We start from the raw sequence: 24860 nt of genomic DNA, 5'->3' as shown, positions 1-24860 counted from the left end.
CTATCATATAGCTAGTGCCAGTGGTTGGCTATATATGACCAGCGAAAATCAAGGGATAACAAACTTTCTATTTTATAAAACCAAATAGCACATCTGTTGAAGCCTATTTTTCTACTATAGAAGTTCTAAAAGGCCTCCATAACAAGAATAACAAAGTTGTTGGAGTTGCTCTAAGCAAGGCCTCAAACGAGTCACAGGTTACTCTAGTATAAAATATAAAAACTTTAGACTAAAAAATTTAGAAATGCGTCAGTGCCACTACCCCACCGTGCAGTGTCACGGGCGTCCAGGTCCCGAAAAAACTGGCTTTTCTCCTCCCTCCCGGTCTACTCGCCGAGTAGTACTCCTCTCTACTCGCCTTCTTCGGTTCTTCCTCCCCGAGCAGCCACTTCCGTCTCTAACCCTACTGCGACGACGAGAGCGAGGCCATGAGGGGGAAAAAGCCGCTCAAGGACCTCAGGCTCTCCGTGCCGGCGCAGGAGACCCCCGTCGACAAGTTCCTGTGAGTGCCCTCGCTTCCTTACCCTCAACTACCCCCGTCGCCCCTCTCTCTTTTTGAAGTATCCAGTGTTATCGGAGTGATTTGAGTTGCTAAAGGCTGTATTTATATTTATAAGCGGGAACTTCGTTGTTGCTCTTCGTATATTTCCGTTTTAAGTGCTCCAGATGTTATTCTGCGGTTCCACCTGTAGATCATGCTTAATTTTGTCTATTCCTCGATTTTGACCACGAATTCGACTATTCATTCATCTTCTGAAGATAATGCACAAACAGAATTGATATCTTTGAGTTTGATGGCTGGTTCCGTTTTTATAGGACGGCAAGTGGTACGTTCAAGGATGGTGAGCTGCGGCTCAATCAAAGTGGCTTGCGACTTATCTCCGAGGAAAATGGGGGTGAAGATGTGAGTTCCAGATCAGACTCTTCATCCATGCTATAGTATTGTTGCGGAATGTACTTAGCAAGGTGGAATTATAGGTTTGCACATGATACTTAGTATAAGCACACATACTGGTTCAATTCCAGACCATCTATTTTGTTGTTATTTGTTAAAAAAAAACTTTCTTTGATTCAATGAATGGAATCTGTGCGATGTCAGAGACTGAGTGGTGTTCTTTGTCTACTTTTTTTTGTTTCAAGTTTATCCTCATGGAGAAATGTAATTTTGTGCCTTTTGTTTGAACTGTAACAGCATGGAGAACCCCCATACTTGTTATGTATCTACTAGATTGAAAGGTTTCTATGAATTGTTGCTTATTATTGGTTTTCATATGCCTGTTATTTAGCTACTGTCAGATGCGCTCTTCATTTTCCTTTATGAACCTGGGGACTTCCTATTGTGTTTACAGTTGTTTTAGTCAGATTGTAGCTCGCGCCCAAAGTCAGGTCGGACTTATTTCAATTTTCATAAGAGTTGGCTTCTCAATCTCCTCTTCGGGTTATGGTTTGTGTAAAATTTTCTACATTCAGTGAATAGAAGTGCAGAGATCCCAGTTTCAAAGAAAATTAGACTCCACTGCTGGAATTATCTCTAACTAGTTTGGGTGGTATTTTGGCCCCAATGGCTATTTGGCTATCATTTTTTAACTTCAATTACGATAAGGATCCTTGTTTTCCACTTTGTGTTAAGAGTGTTGACACTTGTATATTCTGGTTGGCTATCAAGTAGTTTCTGAATTTGGATCACATCGTTTCCCCAGGAATCAACAAAGCTGAAGGTGGAAGATGTGCAGTTATCAATGGATGATCTTGAGATGATTCAAGTCATTGGCAAAGGAAGTGGTGGCATTGTCCAGCTAGTGAGGCACAAATGGGTGGGGACATTGTATGCCTTAAAGGTAAACTACATTTTTTTCCTGGTGGGCCACACAGCTGACACACAGCCTAGATGTAGAATATGTACCTCACATAATTTAGAACACCCTAGATAAATATTTTCTTCGATTTTTCTATTTCTTGTGTTTCTTGGCATGAAAAACAAGCCCTTGTCTCTTTAGATGGTGTAATCAGTAGCTCAGCTCAGCCCTCCCTCAGAATAGCCGACTAGTTTGGTTTGCTAGGATAATTATCAGGATAGGGGTTGTTTGGTGCCGGCTCTATACAAACACGTCAGTCATTTGGAATCTAGCAAAAAGTTATGAAGTTCTCTAATCTCTATGGCACATAAAGATCTGCATGATGCCATGATACCTTTCTTAAAAATTAATCTTTCATGATAGCATTTTTCTGACAATCAGAATTTTCTGCATCTTATCATGTGATTGCTTTGTTTAGTCGTCTTTGTAATGATATGACAGATTTCAATTAAATTTACAACATGGCAACATGCACTCTAGTAAAAACATAAACTGAGGTTGGAAATGCTCATTGAATAAGATAGCCATAACATCTATTATAGATGCAAAATCTGTGAATAAGCTAACCATTGATGCTAATGAATGATAGTACATCAGCAAATGCATTTGACTAAGTGAAAATTTCTGGAATTCTCTGCTGAGCAGATTGCTGCGTCATTTTATCCATATGGTCTGTGACTTGATGGATTGACCAGTGTTACAATTTCCTTTGCAGGGTATACAAATGAACATTCAGGAGTCAGTTCGTAAACAAATAGTACAGGAGCTCAAAATAAACCAAGCAACACAGTGCCCTCATATAGTTATGTGCCATCAATCTTTTTACCACAATGGTGTAATATATCTTGTTCTTGAGTACATGGACCGTGGATCACTTGCAGACATTGTTAAGCAAGTGAAGACTGTTCTGGAGCCATACCTTGCGGTACTTTGTAAGCAGGTATGTATAAGGTTGGCCTTTGTTTTCTGCTTTCGCTTCTCCTAATTTTGGAATAGCCTCAGATTTGTGTTGTTACTTCTTTTGAAAGTTGGAACTCCCACATAAGACTGAATAGTATTATGTCAATTCAGGTCTTGGAGGGTTTATTGTATCTTCATCATGAAAGGCACGTGATTCACAGGGACATAAAACCATCTAACTTGTTGGTCAACCGTAAAGGTGAAGTTAAGATTACTGACTTCGGCGTGAGTGCTGTGCTAGCAAGCTCAATAGGACAGCGAGATACATTTGTTGGAACCTACAACTATATGGCGGTATGTTGAATTCATCATGTTCCATGCCATGTAATTGCTAGTTTATGTTCATCAATGAATGCATTAATGTGCGGTGACAGTTCTTTTCTTCCTTCTTCAGCCTGAGCGGATTAGTGGTAGTTCTTATGACTACAAAAGTGACATATGGAGTTTGGGCTTAGTTATACTTGAGTGTGCCATTGGCCGGTTCCCTTATATACCTTCAGAAGGTGAAGGTTGGTTAAGCTTTTATGAACTACTGGAGGCTATTGTCGATCAGCCACCACCTTCTGCACCTGCAGATCAGTTCTCTCCAGAATTCTGCTCATTTATCTCCTCTTGGTATGCTGAAATTTCTTCTCTGAAATTACAAATGAAAAATAATTATTAATGCCTTTATGATAGTTATTAACAGAAGTATTTGAAGCTATTAAAAGCTACTTAATGTCGCTTATTAATGGAAATGCAGTTTTTCTGGTGATTGCATTCATCCTTACAGCTAGAGGACTTTGTGTGCTAAAACATTCTTTACCTGTTGGATGAGCAGTATAATTGTTGTATTGTAAGCGTTTGAGCTTCACTAGTTAATGGAAACTGTTGTCATGGGAAATAAGTTTGAGCTTCATTAGTCAGCATCAGCAAATAGGTTTTCAGATAATTTTACTAGTGAAATCCACTTAAGCCGATTTTTTGTCATGGGAACTTTTGTACAACCATTCACACTAGAGTTGATCATGCAATGTATCTGCTGAAAACTTTGCAATTGTGCCACAAGTATTTGGACATCAATGGTTCAGTTGCAGCCAATATTCAGTAGGTGAAACTCTTACAATAAGTCAGTCTCTGGTGATTAGTAAATACTAAGATCTTTTTCTAACATTTACTTCACTCTGTTCCTTCAAAAAAAACATTTACTTCACTCTGGACTGTAGTTGGTGGGTACTCAGGGTCAGGGAAGCTTAGGTTTATTTGCTAGTTGGGCCATAATGTGTTTTTTAGCATGTTAATGTCATACATATATATCCTATCTTATATCTCTTAATACAAGTAAGGTTTGGTACTTCTTTAACCCTCGAAATACATACTATAGCACTTTAGATGAAGGAAAAAGTCCAAATTACTCCCCTCAAGTTTGGCCTGAGCCCTAATAACCTGCCAAAAAAATAATTGTTTGATTTAAATCGCCCCCCCCCCCCCAAACTATTTCAAATTTTCAATTGGTCCAATCTACACCTTTTTTTTTCTCCAAGTACAAGTTGAGCTTGAAGGTAATAGTGGACATCATAACTATGTAAAAGATTACATTATTTATTTTTCATAAGTTTTGTCGTAAATTTTTGTATGTCTAGGGTTAATTTATGATCAGATGTTGTAATCTATCAAAATAATGATAAAGATTCATAATGTATTTCTTAACATAAGTCATGTCCATTGCCACCCCCGCAAAATTACTTTGAAGCACATGTGATTGATGACCATGACCTATGACAGTGTTTTCAAGATCAATAAACCTGGGCTGTGTGGTTGTGCTTGTACCTACCCTAGTCAATTTTCTCCTGTGCAGTGTACTAATCTTATTTTCATGAAAAGAGTTGTGAAAGGAAATGCTTTTTTACTTAGTTATCATTGCTATTTACTGAATGTTTACATTTTTTTTTTGTTATAATCTTTTTGCAGCATACAAAAAGATCCGGCTCAGCGGATGTCTGCTTCAGAACTCTTGGTTAGCATTGCCTGACTAATTAGCTCTCAAATGAATCTGACTATCACATCACTTATAAATGATTGAGTACGATGTGCTGAATTGTCATTTCTATTCTTGCAGAACCACCCTTTTTTGAAGAAGTTTGAGGATAAGGATCTAGACCTGCGGATTCTCGTCGAGGACCTGGAACCTCCAATGAATATACCCGAATAGCCTGCCTTGTTGGGTGATGAAGCCTTTGTTGTGCCTTCAGGGTTTGACATCGATGCATCTAGCAGCAGGGCATCTGCTCCTGAACTGCAGCCTCCAATTCCCTACATGAACATGCCATAACATCGATCATTGTATGATCCAAGACCCTTGTGGCTAGCTGAGCATAAGAGCAGAGGAAGTCATGCTGCGTTCCGTATGGTCACCTTATTGTAGCTATTGTTGCGTTGGCCTTGTGATTGCGAGTCTTGTTTTAACTTTTGCAGTCTTATTATTGGCAGACGATTCAAAAGGGACGAACTGAATATTCAAAACATGCTTGCCAACATGATTCAAGGATGCTATGTTGGTTCAGGGATGGGGACCGGGTGGGATGTGACAATACCACTTGCAGTGCTGTTTGGTTTGGGGATAGGAGGGACAGGGTCATACCTCAGACTCAGAGGCAATATTCGCTAGGCGTGTTAGGATTCCTCGTTCCTGTTTGCCTTCCCTACCTCGTTATCTTCCCTTCAAGATTTCTCCTTTGTGATTTCTTATCACATTGAATCTTTAGACGCATGTATGAAGTATTAAATATAGACGAAAATAAAAACTAATTGCACACCCTGTTTAGATTAGAAGTAAAAAAATTTTGGATGTCACATCAAATGTGTCGGAAGGATATCGGGAGGGGTTTTTAGAAACTAATAAAAAAAACAAATTACATAGCTCGTCAAGACAAATCTATTAAGCATAATTAATCTATTATTAGCACATGTGAGTTACTGTAGCACTTAAGGCCAACCAGACTAACTAGGCTTAAAAGATTCGTCTCACGATTTTCAATCAAACTGTGTAATTAGTTTATTTTTTTATTTACATTTAATGTTCTATACATGTGTCCATAGATTCGATTGGATGGATGAAAAATTTTTAGGTGAGGAACTAAACAGGGCCTTAGTTAGAATTGACGAGATGAATCTTTTGAGACAAGTTAGTTTATGATTGAACAGTATTTTTTAAATACAAATGAAAGTGCTACAGTGTCTATTTTGTAAAAAAAAAATTGGAACTAAACGAGGCCTTACTCCCGGGCCAATTCAGCTCACCTTCGCTGGCAAGGCTGGCTTTGCCGAGGCTAGGTGGGACAACACGCTGAGAAATCCAAACATGCTCTAAGATTTGTAGGATGGTTGTTGTCAAAAAAAAAAAAGATTTGTAGGATGGTCCTACTTTCAGTGTTGTTTGGTTTGGGGTTCGGAGGATAGAGCATCCCTCCAAGTGGATATTCACTAGTACGGAGTATGTGTTTGGTTCGGAGACAAGTGAGGATGAACCGAACACAAAACGGGGATGGTTTCATCCTGCCTCGTCCTGAAAAGTGGTTAAACCACGGTAGAGCTTAGTCGAGCATATCTGTCGTCCCCAAACCAACCCACCAACCCATGCTTGCAACAGAGCTTGCATAATAACACATTAAGGTTCAGATTCAAAACATTCAGATTTGGACACACATTCAGGTTCAGATTCAAAACATTCAGGTTCAGATTCAAAACATTCAGAATTGGACTCTTAACTCAGGACAAGACGGCTTACATCTGAAGATCCGACTTTAGGCAGAGGCTTACATCTGAGGATCCGGATCCGTAGTGTATGTATTTTTGTTGATGTCCGAGGATACGTGGTCTTGAAATCGAGGATATTGTTTGACAATACGCTTTGTGACAGAAAATAACAGTAAACAGTCTTTAACTGCATGAACGCTATTACATTTGAAAACAACAGGACCCAAAAACGGAAACTCGTACGGCTAAAACTTTTACAAATTTCAACTTTGGAGATCAAGATTGATTCCCAATTTGGGATACATTCCAGATCCCTGCCTTTTTTTATTCACTGCTGACGCAACAACGACTCACATCACAAAACACATTTGGATTGAGACACAGAAGCCTAACATCGATCTCTGCACTTCCTGGCAATGAGGCCCGTCGAACTCCGATCCAGCACCGCATTCACACACCCATGTCAGTAGGACTACCAGTCGAACTCCAGCATCGCATCCGCGTAGGCGTCGTCGGCGCCCTCGAGGTAGAGGTGGTACATCTTGGCCTCGTCGTGCTTGAACTTGTGCCTGCCCCTGCCGGACCCAGCCTCTCCCTTGCCGATCAGCGCCTTGTAGGCGCGGCCGACGGCGGGCTTGGTGTGGTTGGTGGGCTTCCGCGGCGCCCTGACGAACCCGCCGTTGGCCGCCGCCGCGCCGTCGACCTGCACCGCGCGGGAACGGCACTGCTTGCCCTCCGCGTCGACCAGGCTGGGGTCGACGGTGAACACCCACCCGTGCTGCCGGCCCTCGCGACGCATCGTGCTGGTTTGCCTTGGTTGCTGTGTGGGGATTGTGTGCGGCTGGATCGGAGGCTGCCTCTGAGATTTATATGCCCCGGAGCGGCGGTGCGCCGACGGTTCCTTGCCGGCCACGGTTTCGTCAGGGTCGAGTCGGCAACGGAGTACTTGGCGTCCAAGTCCCTGACGATTTTCGTCTCACGTTTGCCAACGAGTCGGCTATAGTTGGGCCAGGCCGAGGTGGCAGATATTGGGCCTCGGAAAATACAACTACTATAAGCCATCGCTCAAGACGGCCACGTTTTATTGGTCTTGGCAAAGTTCGTATATCTCAACAGTTTACTAAAATTTATTTGTCATATTTTGAGTTTTGACAACTTGGTAAAAGATTTGGTAAGTGAAAAAAATAACCATCTCCAATAGTTTGCCATTTGAACTTACCAAATTAAAAAAAAAGACCCACACCTTAACTACCAACGCCCATCTATCCTGTGGCCGGTGCGTGATGCCTCGACGTCGCCTCTGTCAGCAGCACCTTTGGAACAATCACCGAATCCAACTGAAAAGCACGACAGCAGATTTCTGTCTGTCATTCACCTACAGGACCATGCAGCCATGCGCATGCGCACGTAAACAGCTGAGTAGAGCTACAGAGAATTAACGAAGACAAGTGCTAATATTTCTTAAATAATTAAACTAGGTTTCTGATGAACAAACGACGGACGGGAAAAAATGATGACAAAATTAAAAGCTGAATGTACTATTTCTAAACTAAAATTTAATAAACTAAATTTAATTTCCATGACGTCTAGCGAGAATGTCCTTCTGCATAATGTCAAGCCATTCACGCTGCAGCGCGTTAAGGGAGGTCATGTCCGCAAGCATAATTTCTTTCTCTTGCTTCATCAAGTCGGCTTCAGCTCTTTTGTCCTCCGCTTCAGCACTTTTCTTCTCTAGCTCTAGCGATTGCTTGTCTAGCTCATATGACAACATAAATCTCTCATTCTTTGCCTTCTCCTTTTCATTGTCAGCCAGCTCCTTTTTTGCCCACATGTTGTCGATTGCTTCCAAGCAAGCTTCCCCACCCCCTCGCCTAAGGTTTGCTTTAGCCTTTTTCACTCCTTCGCCCCTTTTGGTTGCTGCAGTCTCTGCAGCAGCAGCAGTATCATCATTGCCCTCCTTCTCATTGTTGTTTCCTTCCTCTTCCCTTGGCCGAGACACCTTGGTGGACTTCTTTTTGTTCTTGTTTCCTGCAGATGCTTGTTTCTCCATCTGTACAAGTTCAATCCTCCTTGTTTTCCACTTGTCTTCCTCCTTAAGTATGTTCCAACAAGGCACAACATTGCACTTCTTCCCCTCCTTGTTGTCTACTCCCGAGAACACCTTGAGGGCTGCGGCAATCTGCACATAATATGTACATATGAGTACCAGTCACAAACAAACCAACCAGAAAGTTATAAATTCAACACATAGTACCTTGTCTTGTATAGTTGTACCACTTTGATTTCTACGTTCAATCCCTTCATAACACGAACAAAACTTGTTCACTACTGTTTGAATTGTGAGCCATCTATGCAGGATTGAACTCTCTGTCCTTGGAGTTGTACCCTTATTGTGCTTCTCAAAGTGAGCATGCACCTTACCCCAGAACCCGGTACGGTTTTGGTTGGCCCCGTGGATGGGATCTTTGCTAGCAATCAACCATCCTTCGCAAATTAGCTCGTCTTCTTCAACATTAAAATTTTTAGACCTCTTGGTCCCCTTGTTACCACGACTAGCAACAACTTCCACCTCTGGACTAGACTGAGTTTGTTGCTGAGTAATTGGAATGTCATCCGAACCAGAAACATGGTCATGTTGTCCGTCGAAAAGAATCCCAGACAAAAAGTCTTCTCCTTGATTCTCCATGACTGTAACAAAAACGAAAAAATACATCAACATACATACAATCTTTCAGCAATATCATGACGGAATCAAAATGAAGAGACGGCGCGTAACAAACATATTATAGTATGAACACAAAAACACTACACAAGTGCAAACATGTAACAACCATATTATAGTATGAACACAAAAATAAATAACAGTTTGTGAATCATGAAGATATTGACTGTGAGTCAAGTGCAACAGACAACAAAAATAGTAGAGAGCTCAGGCTTTCAAGCTTGAGAGGAGCCAATCGATGCCTGATATCCACTGCCTGCTACTGGCGGCAGAGGGCTGCTACATGTACGGTGCATGTCGAGGTTAGCATAAGAGGCATATTCGGTGCTTTTCTGATTACTCCTGAGTCCCCAACCGCATCGGTCATCACGCTTTGTAATCCGGACTAGATTACAAGTAGCGATGGCATCCGGACGATGGCATCTCCATCTGTACAAGGGCTGATTTCTCCATCTGTACAAGTAGTGATGGCATCCAGACTAGATTACAAGCCGAGCTCTCCATCCGGACTGCAGATGCTCGTTTGATCGGATGAGCTCACCCCGGGTTGTGTAGATCCGCACCTGCTCACGAACTGATCTCGCCATAGCAGTAGCGATCAAGGTCGAAAATACCTGATTTCTCGTCCCGTCGGAGTCGCGAGATCCAGCAGAGAACTCCGAGTCGCGGCTTCTGCTCCTCTTGGTCCGCGCCGGATCTATTCCACGAACGGACGGCGGCGTCGATAGGCGGGATCGCGTTGCCTGCTTCGTGTACTCGGCGGCGAGGTGCTTGATCTGGTCGCGAGTTCCAGCACGGGAAGTTTCACGGAACTCGCGGGAACAATGAGACGGCGCGGGGGTGGGGGGGATGCGTGGCGAGTACGCGCGTGCAGAAGTCCGCGCGCGGATCAAGTAGATGGCAACTCCAGATTTTTAGCAACCATGTTTAGCAAACTGTTGGAGAGAGTTTTTTCATTGATTTGCCAAAATTTGTGGGATAGCAAGTGTTTTAGCAAACTCTTGGAGATGCTCTCAGTGGTGCATATTCCGTTGTGTTGTTTTAAGGGGTGTTTAGTTCTCATTTTTTTTCCAAAAAATTGGGTTGTGGTTCATCATTTTGTAAAATGGAACTAAACACCATGCAAAATTTTTGGTAAAAAGGTAGTTATTCTCCATTTTGGATTTTGGCCTCAAGAGGTCAAAAAAACCCAAAATGAGCCTCGAGAGGCTTCATGAGGACAATAAATTCTGTATTTTGGATGGAACTAAACATGACTCTGAAAATTTTGGCATTTTGTATTTCATCACTCCAAAATAGTTGGCATTTTGTATTTTGGATTCTATAGGAAACTAAACACCCCTTAAAACAACACAGAGAATAAACAACACAGAGAATACTGGCTCTGTGAGAGGAGGAGATAGAAGAGAGAAAAAGAGCTCCTATGAGCAGTGCATAAACAAGGAATACATCAGAGAAGCTAGAGCCGATAGGAGCTCTACCAAACAAGGCCTTAATTCTTTAAACACACTCATAGGATAGGTTGTACGTGCACTTGTGGTGATTGAACGTGCTTATAGGGGTAGTTGTGCGTGCGACTTCGTAAATGTTGAGATCTTGAGATTTGCACTCTTCAACTCTATTCTTTAAACATGCTCATAGGAGTAGGTTGTGCTTGCATGCATCCATATAGGTGAGTGTACACCCGTGCAGTTTGATAGGGTTCTGACTCCTCCTAAAAGAGCTCCGGTTATGGTTCCTCTTGTGAAGCAACCTCTCTAGAGACCTAGGATCATTTTGAAAGACGTTTAGCAAAAAGACTCTAGTGACATTTGTTATAATTTATGTCATATCTGTGAGGAATGAAGTCATGTTTTCGCACCTTTGCCCAATAGGAAATTAGTTCCGATTTCTCCATGCTTCTTTGTTGGAGCCATTTCTTGGATGGTCGTTTGGTAGAGCTTCGACCGAAGCCAAAGCTAGAGTGACTCTAGAAGCCCTACCAAACAAGCCTAACCCACTCAGGCTCACACTAGAATGCAACAACTCTCACATGGTTACTTCCACACTCAAGAATGTAGTTTTTATACACTATGAATAACAACTTGAAAATACGAGAATATGATTATGGATAAATAAGTACCAAAATCATATGAGAATTTCAAGTCCCAAGAAGCACTGGGAATTGTGAATGGAGCTGAGTGTAGCTTAGCTAATTAGAGATTTCTTATGGTAAAACCTGCACTCTAGATTTAAGTCGTTGACTTGATGTGGGTGATCACATTTTTCTAGATTTATTTTATAATTTAACTAACAATGTTATTCTTTCAATAATAGGTGATGTGTTTGAATCTATGCTCTGTTTTGACAAAAACACTAGAAATTTGTTGGATCTATCTTCTATATAGAGAGGGTCCACTGAGAAGAGTTATTATTATTATCATATAATATTGATAATATGGTATGTGCAATTTATATTTATACCCACATCACATGTTCTTTTTAGAACAGCTCCAAACCAAGCTCCTACCTGAGCCTTTTTCCCATCTTGAGAGCTCAAAATATGAAAAGGCTCTCTAACCAAGCTCTCATTCATGCCCTGATAGATGAGGGACCCTCATTTCTCTTCAGAACCGACAGATATAGAAGCCTCTCATGTTTCCCCTCATTTACCTCTTTCCATAAAGCTGACAAGTGGGACCAAAAGGCTCTGCAATCAAGCTCCTATTCATGCCCTGATGGATGAGGGACTCTCATTCCTCTCTCCAGAATCCCGATGTAGAAGCCCCTCATCATTCTTCCTAATTCTCCTTTTCTCTCTTCCATAAAGCTGACAAGTGGGACCAAGGAATAAGGTTTATGATAATACATTGTAGAGTAGGAAAGATTCGCCAAAAAATATGGGATAAAATATAGATGAGTGACTCTCGTTTGAAGGAATAGAGGGACAAAAAATGAGAACTTGGTTAGAGTTGCTTTTAGTTTCTTGGAACGAGCAGAGCATGCATGATAAAATGAAGGCCGGAAGCTTACAACCGCCAGAGATTTTAACTTTTAATTAACAACATTGAGGTCGAAACATTTGAAGCACAACACGTGCATGTAAGTTCTCGTGATTCTCCAATCAAAAAAAAAAGTTCTCCTGATTCTGACAACAGAGTCCCGTCACAAAATGAAAACAACAACAGACGATACGACACTCAATAATCTGCGGATCGACACAAACAAAAGTGTGCATGCATGTATACTCTCCTCCTGGGAATGCAACGCAGTTGGCCCTCATGTGTCGACGTCGTCATACACATCGACGGCGCCGTCGTCGGCTCACTGGAGGTCGAGGTAGTACATCTTGACCTCGTCGTGCTTGAACTTGTGCCTGCTGCCGGACCCGGCCTCTGATCCCTTGCCGATCTGGCCCTTGTACGCGCGGCCGACGGCGGGCTTGGAGTGGTTGGTGGGCTTGCGCGGCACCCTGACGAACCCGCCGTTGGCCGCCGCCGCCGCCGCGCCCTCGACCTGCACCGCGCGGGACCGGCACTTGCCCTCCGCGTCGACCAGGGTGGGGTCGACGGTGAACACCCACCCGTGCTGCCGGCCCTCGCGACGCATCGTGCTTGGTTTGCCTTTGTTTGCTCGTGTTTGCTGCTGATGATGACAGGGAGACGACCGGTGAGGTGACAGATTTATAGCCCGCCCGGAACAGGCGGAAACTGCAGTGGTCAGCGTACGTTTCCTTGGCGACCACGGATTCGTGTGGTGTGGCGACCTGCAACTGCAACTTGGGGTCCAAGCAGTCTCTGACGGTTTGACCTGAGCGCTTTATACCCGCGTACGCGTCCGAGGCCGCGCATTTGGAAGTTGGAACCTGAACGAACCTTTGCTGGGCCAAACGCGTGTGAGGCGAGCACCAGGAGTTTTTCGGCCCAATAATATCCAGGCCCAAAGGAAGCCCATGCCTCGTCACACATGGGCCTGCATGTTGTACTCAGCCTGCAGACATCCCTTCACATATCGAGGCTTGTGTGGTGGCAGCAGGCCTGGAGCTGCGGCGAGACGGTAATGCCCTTGCCGACCAGAGAACGAAACAACGATCGGCCAAGGCCAAAGGAAATTAAACTGGTTGCCATCGATGCATGCATTGATTTGTGCATTTGTGGTGTGGCTGTACCAGTACCTATGCTTTTGGCTTGGGCATGGCATGAAAGAGGCGAGCGTCAAACGCCGGCAGGTTTCTTGCTTGAGGACATGGTCCCTCTACGTCTCTAGGGCATGGTCGTCGCTCGCTCAGCCCGGCCGCGGCCCTTGGTAACACGGCGGCATGATGCAAGCATGACACTGTCAATTATATTTGTCACTGTCAATACGAAAATGACGCGCTAATATCATCATCCCTGCTCGTTCAAGCTGGCGTGTCATCGTCATCTAGCGTTGTTACGTACTATTATCTGTTGGATGGTCCCTTTCGCTACTACGACGCCATGGATCTCAAAGCTGCCTTTTGACTTTCCACTGCAAAATTGCCTTTGACGTCATGGATCTGCACAATATTTTGGTACTTGCGAGCAAATATTGATTATTTCTCTGAGCTGCAGTGCACATTTTCACTACTTTGGTGGATAGGGTTTTGAAAAGAGTAGGGGTTTGTTTGGTATATCTCTGCTTTGCTCATCGAATAACTTTTATTTTCTTCGACTCCACGAGTAGCGAGCCAACAACACTTACACTCGTGGAGTTAAAGTTGTTTTTGATAAAAAAAAAGGATAAAATATCCATAATGCCCTTTTTATTATCTTCTTCCCCCTTTTTCTTATTTGCTTTCTCAACCCTTATAGCTCAGGAGGCCTCCTTGCCTCTCGGCGCTCCGGTTTCCTCCACAGTCCAAAGCTTCCACCACTCGGTGGCATGCCCTCACTCCCCAGTGGCCCGGCGCCCCAATGCCTTGCCAACATAGGGGTGTTTTGGAGAAGACTTGGGCGCACGACTGAGGAGCCAATCAAAGCTACTTTTTAGGCTTCATGTATCTTGGCTTGAGAGAGTGAAAATTGTGCGTGGAACAAAGCAGACCAGCTCTAGGAGCGCTACCTAACTTACTCTTAATATCAACATCAATTCCGGTCTTTGGTTACAAACTCTGAAAGGATGCTTGAGGGTAGGCTAACAGAATGGCCTGGCTGCAGTGGCAGACCCGAAGTTTGGATGATTAATATGTTGCCCATTGTTGGTCACAGTCTGGATGGTCAATGGTCACGGAGGATCACTAGATGAGCAATTTACATAGCAGAAGTGAGGTGTAGCATAGTAGCAGTTGGTTAGGCTCTACCTATCATAAATTCAGTTTCTCAAAGGATTTTGTTTCTTTGTGAATTAGTTTTTTTATCTATAATGGATCCAAGAAACATTTTAGTTATGATTTTGTATTCCTAGAACTGTTTGGTAATCACTCTATTTTTGTTTGTAGGGATTCTCTCTTGAGACACAGTTTAGAGAGCATCAATACATGTTTGAGTGGATGCTGTATTAAGGACTATGTAGAGCACATGATAGAAAAAAACACAAATATCTACGACTCCAAATGAGCATATTATGAGAATATAGTTTATGGTGTATCTAATGATACTAATTTGGTGTAATTTTAGTGTTCTTTTGTATAAGTTTGGTCGAACTTAAAAATATTTGACTTAAGATAACTTTAGAAAATGATTTATTCAGAGATAGAGGGAGTACTAGATGATAGTTTCTCAAGCATCAATGAATGAAAGGGGGGAAAGCTAAAACGATTTGTGGGCACCATGTATATATACGGGAGATGGAGTAGCGCGATGGTTTCGTTGAGAAACCTTGGGCCACGAGCTAGGGCACACGACAGAGAAGTGAAGGAGAAGGGATAAGAAACAAAAGAATGGATGACTACGATCTAGATGGCTATATTTAAGATTAGACGACTGCAACAAAAATGATGGTGTGGTTTAACGTAGTTGCAAACAAATCAGATTAATTAACCCTCAGTGGATTCTATAGTGTAAATATGTAAATATCCGGTGCTCTGGTGTTTCCCAAGAGTGAAGGCTCCGTGGGCCCTGGAATCCTTTAGGGCTTGTTCGGTTGTCACAGAATGGATCCTTAAAATTATTCCAACCAGGAATGTCGTGCTAATTTGTACTATATTTGATCATCTGAAATGAATCCTACTGTTAAACGAACAAGGCCTTAGGTTCACCTAGTTTTGAGTTTTTTTGGAAGAAACACCTATAGCTAGGTTTGAGTTTTTCCCATGCATTTTTTTTAGATTTTTCTTTTGTTGTGAGAAAAATGCTTCTCTATTGGTCGAATATGAATATCGAGGTTCCCTTACATTCAATCTTTCCAGGTGGAGACAAATCAAGTTTTGGTGAACATTTGCTTTCTGCTCTCGACGTCAAGTAATCTTGACAGGAGGAACCAATGCAATGCAACTATGCAAGCTAGGGAGTCGATCTGGGAGTGTATGTGTATGCACCACACGGACATCATTACGTCTCAACTCGTCATCAAGCCATGCATGCTGCCATTAGCAGTACTACTCTACTGGTAGTACAGCAAATCCTGCGCCACCGTAGCAGTAACATCGTCGTAGGACGAGGCCGCCATCAGGTCTTGGAAGTAGTACGCAGGCAGCAGAGCCACTCCGAACGCGTCACCAACACCGTAATCGTCGAACAGGCCGGTGGTGGACTCGGGCAGCAGCGTTGTGTCGGGCCACAAGGTGCAGCTACCTGAGCTGCTGCTAACCGTCGGACTGCTGCTTGTTGTTCCAGACAACGAGGACGATGGCGTCGCTGTCGACGCTTCGTCCCTGCTACCAGCGGACGCTCCAGTTGTGGCCTGCTGAGACGATTGCTTCTCATCGACGAGGCCCACGAGCTCGGCGTACAGCTGCTCGGACTTGAAGAGGAGCATGTCGTCGTCGACGACGACGGTAGCACGTGCACCCGTGTCAACAAACGCGGCTGTACCTGTATCATCGAGATCGGTGAGGGCTGGAGGTGTCAGCGGAAGAAGAAGGGGTTCATCTTGTCGTTGGGCCTGCTGGTCACTGCCGGCGGCGGCGGTGCTATCATCGCCGCTAGGAGTCGCCGCTGGTGGTGATGTCGGCGGCGGCCTTCCTTCTTCTCTTGTGGACGCCGCCAAGTACCTCTTCTTGAGCTTGGTGTTCCAGTAGTTCTTGACGTCGTTGTCCGTCCGTCCGGGGAGCCTGGACGCTATCACCGACCACCTGTACGTACGTGCATGCGCATGCTTGCAGTTAGCTGTTAGCCGTGCAAGAAGCCTCATGCATGCATGGTTTGTTGTCTAGCGTTTGCGGTTTGCCCATAGTAGATATATAGTTAAAGTTAATGCATGCATGCATGCGTACTTGCTTCCAAGCTCGCCGTAGAGGGACAGGATAAGGTTGTCTTCCTCGTCGGTGAAGCCGCCGTGTCGGAGCTCGGGGCGGAGGTAGTTCAGCCAGCGAAGACGGCAGCTCTTACCGCATCGTTTCAGCCCTGACGTACGAGACAATAATCAAATTAAAGAGTACTGTAGTTGAGTATCTCAATCGTAATTAAGCTTGCTTGCGTACGTACGGTCAGTTAAACTACTATACGCTACGTCAACCTAAACAGAAAGGACAATTAATTCACAAGTTCAAAGAGAGAATTATTCCACCACCAAACCGCGCAGCTTATAGAAAACCTAAACAGACCAGACCGAAGCCTTTGACTAGTACCGTGCGCCACCAACTCTCAACTGATGATGTTTGCAGCTTGCATTCACGCGGAAAGCGAGATGGTTCTTGGTGGTGGTAAAAAAAAAAGCAAGACTAGAAAATAAACTGAGGCCTTGTTTAGTTCCCAACAAATTTTGTAAAATTTTTCAGATTTTCCATCACATCGAATCTCTAGACGCATGCATGGAGTATTAAATATAGACGAAAATAAAAACTAATTGCATAGTTTAGTCGGAATTGACGAGACGAATCTTTTAAGCCTAGTTAGTCCATAATTGGATAATATTTACCATAAACAAACGAAAGTGCTACAGTGTCGATTTTACAAAAAATTTTGGAACTAAAGAAGGCCTAAGGCAAGCTAATTATTACCTGCTTTGTGCGGCAGGGCGATCCAATTGCCGGCATTGCCGAACCTCTGGACGAAGCTCCTGAGGATGGCGTCCTCCTCCTGCGACCACGGGCCCCGCTTCACCCTCGTCTTGTCGCAGCACGGCGACCGCCCCATCGATCTCTTCTCGTCCTGTCCTGACGATCTATCGTCCCGCCGGCCGGCGGCCCTTTAATTTCCTAGTTTAGCTAGCTATCTCCCGCCGCGCGTGCTACCTTCTTCACCTGCACCGGCGCCGGCCGGCACTAGCTAGCTAGCTATTTATGGTGGATGTGGATGAGCGAGTGGGAGAGGGGAGGCCACCGGAGGCGACAGAGAATCACAGAATGCAGAGGAGGAAGGAGAGAGAGCAGGGAACGGGATTACTGGAGAGGTTTGGTCGCGTCTCCCGGGGGATTATATCGCGCCAACGAGCAGAACCCGCGCTGAACCAGTTGACCAAGCGTGCATAGAAACTGCGTCTCGATCGTCTAGTCGTCGTCGACGACATCTATACGTTTATATGCCAAGAAAAAACTAGGGAAATAAAGAGTTCAGCTGCCAAGCAGCTAATAGATTGTCGTGTTGTGTGTTTCGTGGGAATTAATTCGATCGCATTATATTTTAGTTTGTGCCAATGTCCACAAGCTAGCGCTTGCTTGTGTGATGTGATCAACAAGATAAGTACGCGAATGTATGCACTCTTCTTGTATGTATTCTTATTAGTAGACTCCACTAATTAAAACTAGTCGTTGATATGTACTGCGCAACAACCGGCGCATAGCTGCACTGCATATTTTGGGTGAGGATCAAACAATCCATTTCGGCTTGGTTTTGGTTGACAATCATGATCTCCGTACCAACAAGGAGAGATGTGATCTGATCCGAATGCAGTACGTTTGTCCACTCGTAGGAGCAACCGCGTCAGCTCATGTTTGTCGTTAAAATCGAGTTTTGGATTAGTGCTATTGTAATTAATTATTTACCCAAACACTAGTTCAAACAAGCAAATTAAATCGGACAATTTTCTGCAGCAACGACCATTAATCATGTACTCATAAAAAACTCGACTTGCAGACCGTGAGTATTAGGCCAGACTTTTTGAGCTGCGTGTTTTGACCATAGGGATAGATAAAAAGGATTTTTTTTTTAAATCCCAGTCTGAAATTTGCTCCACCAGAAGTTGAATTCAGGAGTTGAGAAGTGCGACGGAGGCCACCTCACAAGTTTAGCCAGGCACCCTTTGGCATCATGCACTTATATGAACGAATGAATCTATACGTGCAGGAGCAGGATGCATGCACATTGTTGACATGGTGATTCTTGCTTATCTTCTCGTCAGAGGTCTACAACACAGGCTCAGAGAGTCATTATTATTTGGCATACTACTTCTACATCTTCCAGAAGGAAGGGACGAAGGAGAAGAAACGGTACTACGTCGTTATTTCTAGTTTCAAAGACTGAACTGGTCTTTCACTTTTCCTTATTTTTTTACAATTTGGCTTTTTTTGAAATAAATTTATGTTTAACTCCTTAAGTGACATAAACTTATCTTTGGACCCTGGAGTCGGCATTAGAACTCATGGCTCCAAGGTAACGCATCTCGGCGCCACAAATCTTAGCTCTAAGGTGCCTGACCATGCACAACAAGGCATCCTAGGTAGCATTAACGTGGCTGGTACCTTGGAGCCATAGATCTAGGCTCCGAGGTTGGAGCCACAGATCTTGGCGCCGACCTCGGAGCCGAGATTTGTGGCTCCGACCTCGGAGCCATGGATCCTAGCGCCGAGCTTAAATTCAGAAACCATGACCAAATTTTACTGCCGAACCTACTCTCATTTGTTCCTTCTCCCTCTCAGATTCTTGCCCTTCATAAAAGCACTGCATAATATCAAAATCTACAGACATTCAAAATAAGCAAAATGCATACAGTCCAAATACATTGCCAAACTACATCATATAATAACCTAACTAAATATATATCTAAATTTGTTGTCTGCCTATATAAAATAAATTTACTAACTACATTGCCTAACTACCTAACTACCTATCAAATTGAACTATAGAACTAGATAATTATAACTAGATTAGCTATATACACAATGTATTTAATTCTACATTTATAATTTAATTTTGTATCTAGCTAATCTAGCTATAGTTATCTAGTTCTATAGTTAAATTTGATAGGTAGTTAGGCAATGTAGTTAGATATATATTTAGTTAGTTTACTAGGTGATGTAGTTAGACAATGTATTTAGACCGTATGTATTTTGCTTATTTTGAATGTCTAGAGACTTCGATATTATGTAGTTGCTTCTATGGAGGGTAAGAACCCGAGAGAGAGGAGGAACAAATGAGAGTAGGCTCAAGTAGTAAAATTTGGTCGTAGTTTTTGAATCGAAGCTCGGCACCAGGATTCATGGCTCCGAGGTCAGAGCCACAGATCTTGGCTCCGAGGTCGATGCCAAGATATGTGGCTCCAAGGTACCACTCATGTTAGTGCTACATAGGATGTCCTGTTGTGCATGGCTAGACACCTCGGAGTTAAGATTTGTGGCGCCGAGATGTGTTACCTCGGAGCTATGAGTTATGTCGCCGACCCCCAAATTCCAAAGATGAGTTTATGTTACTTAAGGGGCTAAATGTAAATTCATTTGAGAAAAAAGATCAAATTATAAAAATTGGGTCACTTTCATTGCACTGAACTAGTCTTTGACTTTTCATTGCAACTTACTCCCTCCGTCCCCGAAAGAATCAATTCCTAGGATCCGTACCAGTCAAACTTTTTAAAGTTTGAGTAACTTTATAGAAAAGAGTAACAACATCTATAATATAAAATACACATTATATGAAAATATATTCTATGATGAATCTAATAATACTAATTTGATACTATAAATCTTAGCATTTTTTTCTAGAAATTTGATCAAAGTTTAAAAAGTTTGACTTAGGACAACTCTAGAAATGGACTCTTTCGTAGACGGAGGGAGTAAAAGGCATCAATCATCAATAGTCAAGACAACGCACATATGCAGTCATCGGTAACTTTGCCCGGGTCTACACTGATCGGACTATAGATACGTAAACTTAAGTGGGAGATGAAGTAATGGTAACGTCCTCATTAAGTAATTTTTATATGTAATAACAAACAACAACCTCAATTTGAAGACCATAACCAAAGAATCATACTGACCGGCCCGTGGATTATGTGAACATTACTGATGACGACCTTAGACTAGTAGCTGCAGTCTTTGTGTTCATTATTCCGCTGTAAGCCTGTAAAATATAATATATCACTCTGCGAGCTGATGATCGATTCATCTATCTGTTCACTGTTCTACAACTTCTAAGGGAGACGCCAATACTCAAGATGCTCGCTTTTCTCCTTTTTTCGTTTTTTGAGGCGACCAATCTCAACCGTTGGATACCAATCCAAATGGCTCACAATTCATCTTCGACTAATCTGAACCGTTCTTCAGCTCGTCTGACGACCTCCCGACGCTGCAGTTGTCTGCGCTCGCCTCGCCGCACTAACCCAGCTTTGCCTGTGCCGTCGCCCGTAAGTCCGTCACCGCCGTGCACCGTCTGTTAAAAAAACACGATTGGAGAAGGAGAGGCTCCCACTATATTTTATTAAGAAGAAAGTGATTCTTCCCGATCGCGGAAAAAAACCCTCAAACTTTGGCTACGTCAGGATTTTTATTTACTATACGTCTAAAATTCACTCCCACAAAGATTCGAACTTAGGACCTAAGAGCAACTCCAACAGCTTTGCTATTCTTGTTATGAAGGCTTTTTACAACTTGTATAATAGAAAAATAGGCTCCAACAGATGTGCTATTTGGTTTTGTAAAATAGAAAGTTTGCTATTCCTTGATTTTTGTTGGCCATATATAGCCAACCACTGAGACTAGCTATATGATAGCAAGGCTGTTGTGGACCTCTTCTTTTTTAAAAAGTTGTCTATTTTACAAAATGGCTAAACATTAGAATTTGACTACTAATTTTAGCCAAGCTCTTGGAGATGCTCTAACGAGTGCCACTGGCCCTCGTCTATTCCCTGCCCACCCGGCTAACCCAGCTTTGCCTGTGACGTCGCCCGTCACCGTTGTGCATCCTCGTCTGTTCCCAAAAAAACGCAAACGGAGGAGGAGAGGCCCCCACTGTATTTCATTAAAAAAAGTGATTCTTCTGATCAAGAAAAAACCTTTAATTCTGATTCTTTCCGATCACGAAAAAACCCTCAAACTCTGGCTACGCCAACGAAAGGATTTTTATTTATTCTCAACCTAAAATTTGCTCCCATGGAAATTCGAACTCAGGACTGACAAGAGTGCCGCTAGCTCTCGTTCCCTACCCACCCAGTTATTAGGGTTGTCAGTTTTTTTTAGTATTTGTGTTTAAAGCCTTCTAAAATTTTGTGTTTTAATTGATTAGATAGTACTCCCTCGTTTGCGTTTTCTGAGAAATAACTTTAATTAAATATATAGTAAAAAATATTAATATTTATAGTATATAATTAATATTATTGGAAAAATCTTTAAGTCTACTTTTTTAATAAATTTATTTAAAGATACAAATATTGCATATATTTTCTATAAATCGAGTCAAACTTGTGGCACGAAAATCTAAAACGATACTGTTTCGAGGATGGAGGGAGTATGCAGCTATATATGTGCAACTTATATGTTCACCATATTCACATGGAGCTCTTGATCGCACTCAATTGGTTATATTCACAGCAATGCAAGTGCATCGGAATGCATGCAGATTGTAGAGTGGAAATCCAGAGCAACGCGATTTTTTGTAGTCCACTTGATACACGTAACGTTTTATCTATTGCTTAGAACTTTGAATCTTTGATCATGATATGCTTCTCACCCAACTTGAGCTTCAAGCTTATAGTACGGGATGTGTCCTGTCTGTGTTTTGATCAACATTTTTTTTTTGACACGAAAGGCACTGGACAGTGTCTGTCTATATTAATCAAGCGAGGATGGTTAGTTTTTCTGCAGTTTTAAATAGAATGTGTGACACCTCAACTGTTTGCGACGAATGGTCTGAAGATAACAGCTTTCCATTCCAAATTTATTCCTATTGCATGATCAAGTCGCCTGCAACAACCTTAATTAATTAGTGATTGGAATAATGCACACACACAAAACAGGACCTACAAGCAAAATCAACCGTTTCTCTGCAGAAAATATAGAACAAGTTGCGCATATTTAACACGTTGGTCTTGATACAAGCAGCAATAGTTAAGGTGCTAATCATGTCAGAGATATGCTAATATATCTGTTTGTCTCACTTGTTTCATTGTTTGTTAGTAATTTCAAACCCAAGCTGCCTCTGTTTGGGTTCAGAACATATGCTCGTTTTTCGGCTGTTGTGTAGACTACTGAGAAAACAACCTAACTGATTTAGGAAAGTAATTAGGTTAGTGTATAATCGTCTTTACCTATATATGCCCATTATATTCATGGGCATGATAATCAGTTATTGTGGCTACTAACCCTGAAAACTAAATAATCTGCTGAGAATCATCTAGAAAATCATCTTCTATCTTTATTTAATTGACTAATAGATTACTTTTATTTAATAAATACATCTTGATGAGAGAGAGAGAGAGAGTTGGGTGGATATTTTTTCTTTATTTTTCCTCAACTTCTTAGTTGTAGTCTGTGCAATAATCCTAAGCGCTAGTTTCGATGCATGTTTCATGAGAGTGTCATGCACATTAAATATGGTGCCACATAAGCAAAATTGTTGACTTGGCAGGATCATTAAATGAAGGAGTTTTATTAGATGAGAGAAGAGTTTCATCCCCATGAAACTCATATGGCTCGGTTACCTAGTTTATAGTCTTGTTAATTATACCATAAAACTATGTATTGAGACTGGCCTAAGTGAGTTGTTGTGTCCGTTTGTTGTAGAGTGGTTTAATCAAGTTGTCACTACTATAAAATCAATTTGCAAAGACAGGAGCTTTTTTAGAGGCAGGCCAATTTACAGGTAGACCAATTTACAGCGGACTCCAAACCGAACTGCATCTAGAAATACATTTGTAGTGCTCCTATTTTTACAGGCGGGTCCACAAATGTATTTCTCTATTTTTACAGGCGGGTCTATTTCTAGCCAATAGAAATTGATTTCTAAAGTTGGCTTTATTTTTAGCGACCTCTAGAAATTGATCTTCAGTCACCCCTAAAAATAGGAGCTGACTGACCGGCACTTGTCTTTGTTTTTTCTTCTTATAAAATTTGTGGCAAAGGTTTGATGCCGTCCTAAAAAAGAGGAATATAGTATTAAACGTCTACAAGGCGACAAATATTTAGAGCGGATGATCGATCAGATTATTATCGTAATCTTGTTAGATAGCTGACATTCTACAACCCCGGGGGCAACGAATTTCCCTAGTCTACAGAAGTGTCACACCAAGTGTGAATCACAATCGGCCTTAGTGTATGTTAATTTGGTGCACGATATCCATGCACCAAAACAAGTTGCTTGTCCAAGGAGTACATGGGACAAAAGATGCAGTACTAGCAGAAGAAGGTCAAAATGTAATAATTAGCGAAACAAGAAAACATAAACTCTGTGCCCTATGAAATACCGAAAGGAGGCATCGTGTTTTCGTGCTGTTACATTGTCAGCTCATGTCATGCGTGCAAACGTTTGGAACGGCTCAGAACGAGTTGGCCATTTCTTCGAGGATGAAGTACTGATGAAAGCATAAAAGTTTCACAAGATCGATATATGTATATATAAGCGACTCTTTATCACGGCCAAAAAGGAAGAAATGAGACTGAAATTTAAACTTGATTTCATATAGACAAGTGTCAGCATAAAAGAAATGAGAGCTTATAAAAACCACAGTTTCAGCCGCCCAATGATTTCATATCTTACCTTTTCAGAATTAATAGTATGTCAGTTTTTATTGATTTATTTTTCAACAAATTAAAAGGAAAAACTTTATCAGCGGAGTCCTGTTGTATCCAGCGCCGGCCCTGAGTTTTTTTAGACCCAGGGCGGAAAAAAAAACTGGAGCCCTTTAATTCATAAATAAACAAAGACTTTAAAAATTTCTTCGAACATTCCTCGATACAAATTCATTGATAATGGTATTAATATCGATCTCATCCAAAAATCGCTTCTCAATGTATAATGTTGCCAAACCATTTAACCTCTCTTGAGACATTGTAGATCTTAGATAGTTCTTCAACAATTTTAGTTTTGAGAAGCTTCTTTCAGCTGACACCTTTATATGCATAGTAAAAAAGATCCAACAAAGTGAATTGTAGAACACCGAGTTCAGAAATTAGATCATTTAAGGCCTTGTTTAGATCCAAAAAGTTTTTAGATTTTGATACACTAGCTAAAAACCAAAATTTTTGCGAACTAATAAACAAGGCCTGAGAGAAAACTACTGCCAATGTTTTTGTGGCTTCTCGCAGGGATGCAGGCGCTGGCTTCTCGCGAACGCTAGTTGCA

At 42.2% G+C, this 24860-nt stretch overlaps 5 protein-coding genes across 5 annotated transcripts; 1 reads left to right on the top strand and 4 right to left on the bottom strand.

Moving 5' to 3' along the window:
- Positions 329 to 5346, top strand: LOC8059201 (mitogen-activated protein kinase kinase 1). Its single transcript, XM_002458375.2, has 8 exons — positions 329 to 502; positions 817 to 904; positions 1701 to 1838; positions 2572 to 2796; positions 2928 to 3110; positions 3211 to 3431; positions 4767 to 4812; positions 4915 to 5346. The coding sequence occupies exons 1-8, from the start codon at positions 429 to 431 to the stop codon at positions 5005 to 5007; spliced, it is 1068 nt and encodes a 355-aa protein (XP_002458420.1). The 5' UTR covers positions 329 to 428; the 3' UTR covers positions 5008 to 5346.
- On the bottom strand, positions 6705 to 7438 carry LOC8059200. The gene has a single exon (XM_002456222.2). It carries the CDS (start codon positions 7348 to 7350, stop codon positions 7024 to 7026), a length of 327 nt encoding a protein of 108 aa, XP_002456267.1. The 5' UTR covers positions 7351 to 7438; the 3' UTR covers positions 6705 to 7023.
- Positions 8055 to 10118, bottom strand: LOC8059199 (glutathione S-transferase T3). The gene is made up of 3 exons (XM_002456221.2): positions 9888 to 10118; positions 8806 to 9239; positions 8055 to 8730 (listed from the first exon to the last, which is right to left on the bottom strand). The coding sequence occupies exons 2-3, from the start codon at positions 9235 to 9237 to the stop codon at positions 8122 to 8124; spliced, it is 1041 nt and encodes a 346-aa protein (XP_002456266.2). The 5' UTR covers positions 9238 to 9239; positions 9888 to 10118; the 3' UTR covers positions 8055 to 8121.
- Positions 12265 to 12895, bottom strand: LOC8059198. Its single transcript, XM_021457868.1, has one exon. The coding sequence runs from the start codon at positions 12859 to 12861 to the stop codon at positions 12577 to 12579; it is 285 nt and encodes a 94-aa protein (XP_021313543.1). The 5' UTR covers positions 12862 to 12895; the 3' UTR covers positions 12265 to 12576.
- LOC8059197 (transcription factor MYB58) lies at positions 15579 to 17856 on the bottom strand. The gene is made up of 3 exons (XM_002456219.2): positions 17372 to 17856; positions 16646 to 16775; positions 15579 to 16504 (listed from the first exon to the last, which is right to left on the bottom strand). The coding sequence occupies exons 1-3, from the start codon at positions 17505 to 17507 to the stop codon at positions 15814 to 15816; spliced, it is 957 nt and encodes a 318-aa protein (XP_002456264.1). The 5' UTR covers positions 17508 to 17856; the 3' UTR covers positions 15579 to 15813.

Source organism: Sorghum bicolor, chromosome 3 (genome assembly GCF_000003195.3).
Source record: "Sorghum bicolor cultivar BTx623 chromosome 3, Sorghum_bicolor_NCBIv3, whole genome shotgun sequence".
NCBI lineage: Eukaryota > Viridiplantae > Streptophyta > Magnoliopsida > Poales > Poaceae > Sorghum > Sorghum bicolor.
The sequence above is the reverse complement of the archived record's forward strand: the minus strand, read 5'-3'. Positions and strand labels throughout refer to the sequence as shown.

Coding starts and splice junctions, on each gene's coding strand:
- LOC8059197 (XM_002456219.2), bottom strand. CDS start 17,507: ATGGGGCGGTCGCCGTGCTGCGACAAGACGAGGGTGAAGCGGGGCCCG. Junction 16,776..17,371: donor CGCCCTGCCGCACAAAGCAG/GTAATAATTAGC, acceptor CTCGTACGTCAG/GGCTGAAACGATGCGGTAAG. Junction 16,505..16,645: donor TACGGCGAGCTTGGAAGCAA/GTACGCATGCAT, acceptor ACGTACGTACAG/GTGGTCGGTGATAGCGTCCA.
- LOC8059200 (XM_002456222.2), bottom strand. CDS start 7,350: ATGCGTCGCGAGGGCCGGCAGCACGGGTGGGTGTTCACCGTCGACCCC.
- LOC8059199 (XM_002456221.2), bottom strand. CDS start 9,237: ATGGAGAATCAAGGAGAAGACTTTTTGTCTGGGATTCTTTTCGACGGA. Junction 8,731..8,805: donor GTACAACTATACAAGACAAG/GTACTATGTGTT, acceptor TATTATGTGCAG/ATTGCCGCAGCCCTCAAGGT.
- LOC8059201 (XM_002458375.2), top strand. CDS start 429: ATGAGGGGGAAAAAGCCGCTCAAGGACCTCAGGCTCTCCGTGCCGGCG. Junction 905..1,700: donor AGGAAAATGGGGGTGAAGAT/GTGAGTTCCAGA, acceptor TCGTTTCCCCAG/GAATCAACAAAGCTGAAGGT. Junction 1,839..2,571: donor GGACATTGTATGCCTTAAAG/GTAAACTACATT, acceptor TTTCCTTTGCAG/GGTATACAAATGAACATTCA.
- LOC8059198 (XM_021457868.1), bottom strand. CDS start 12,861: ATGCGTCGCGAGGGCCGGCAGCACGGGTGGGTGTTCACCGTCGACCCC.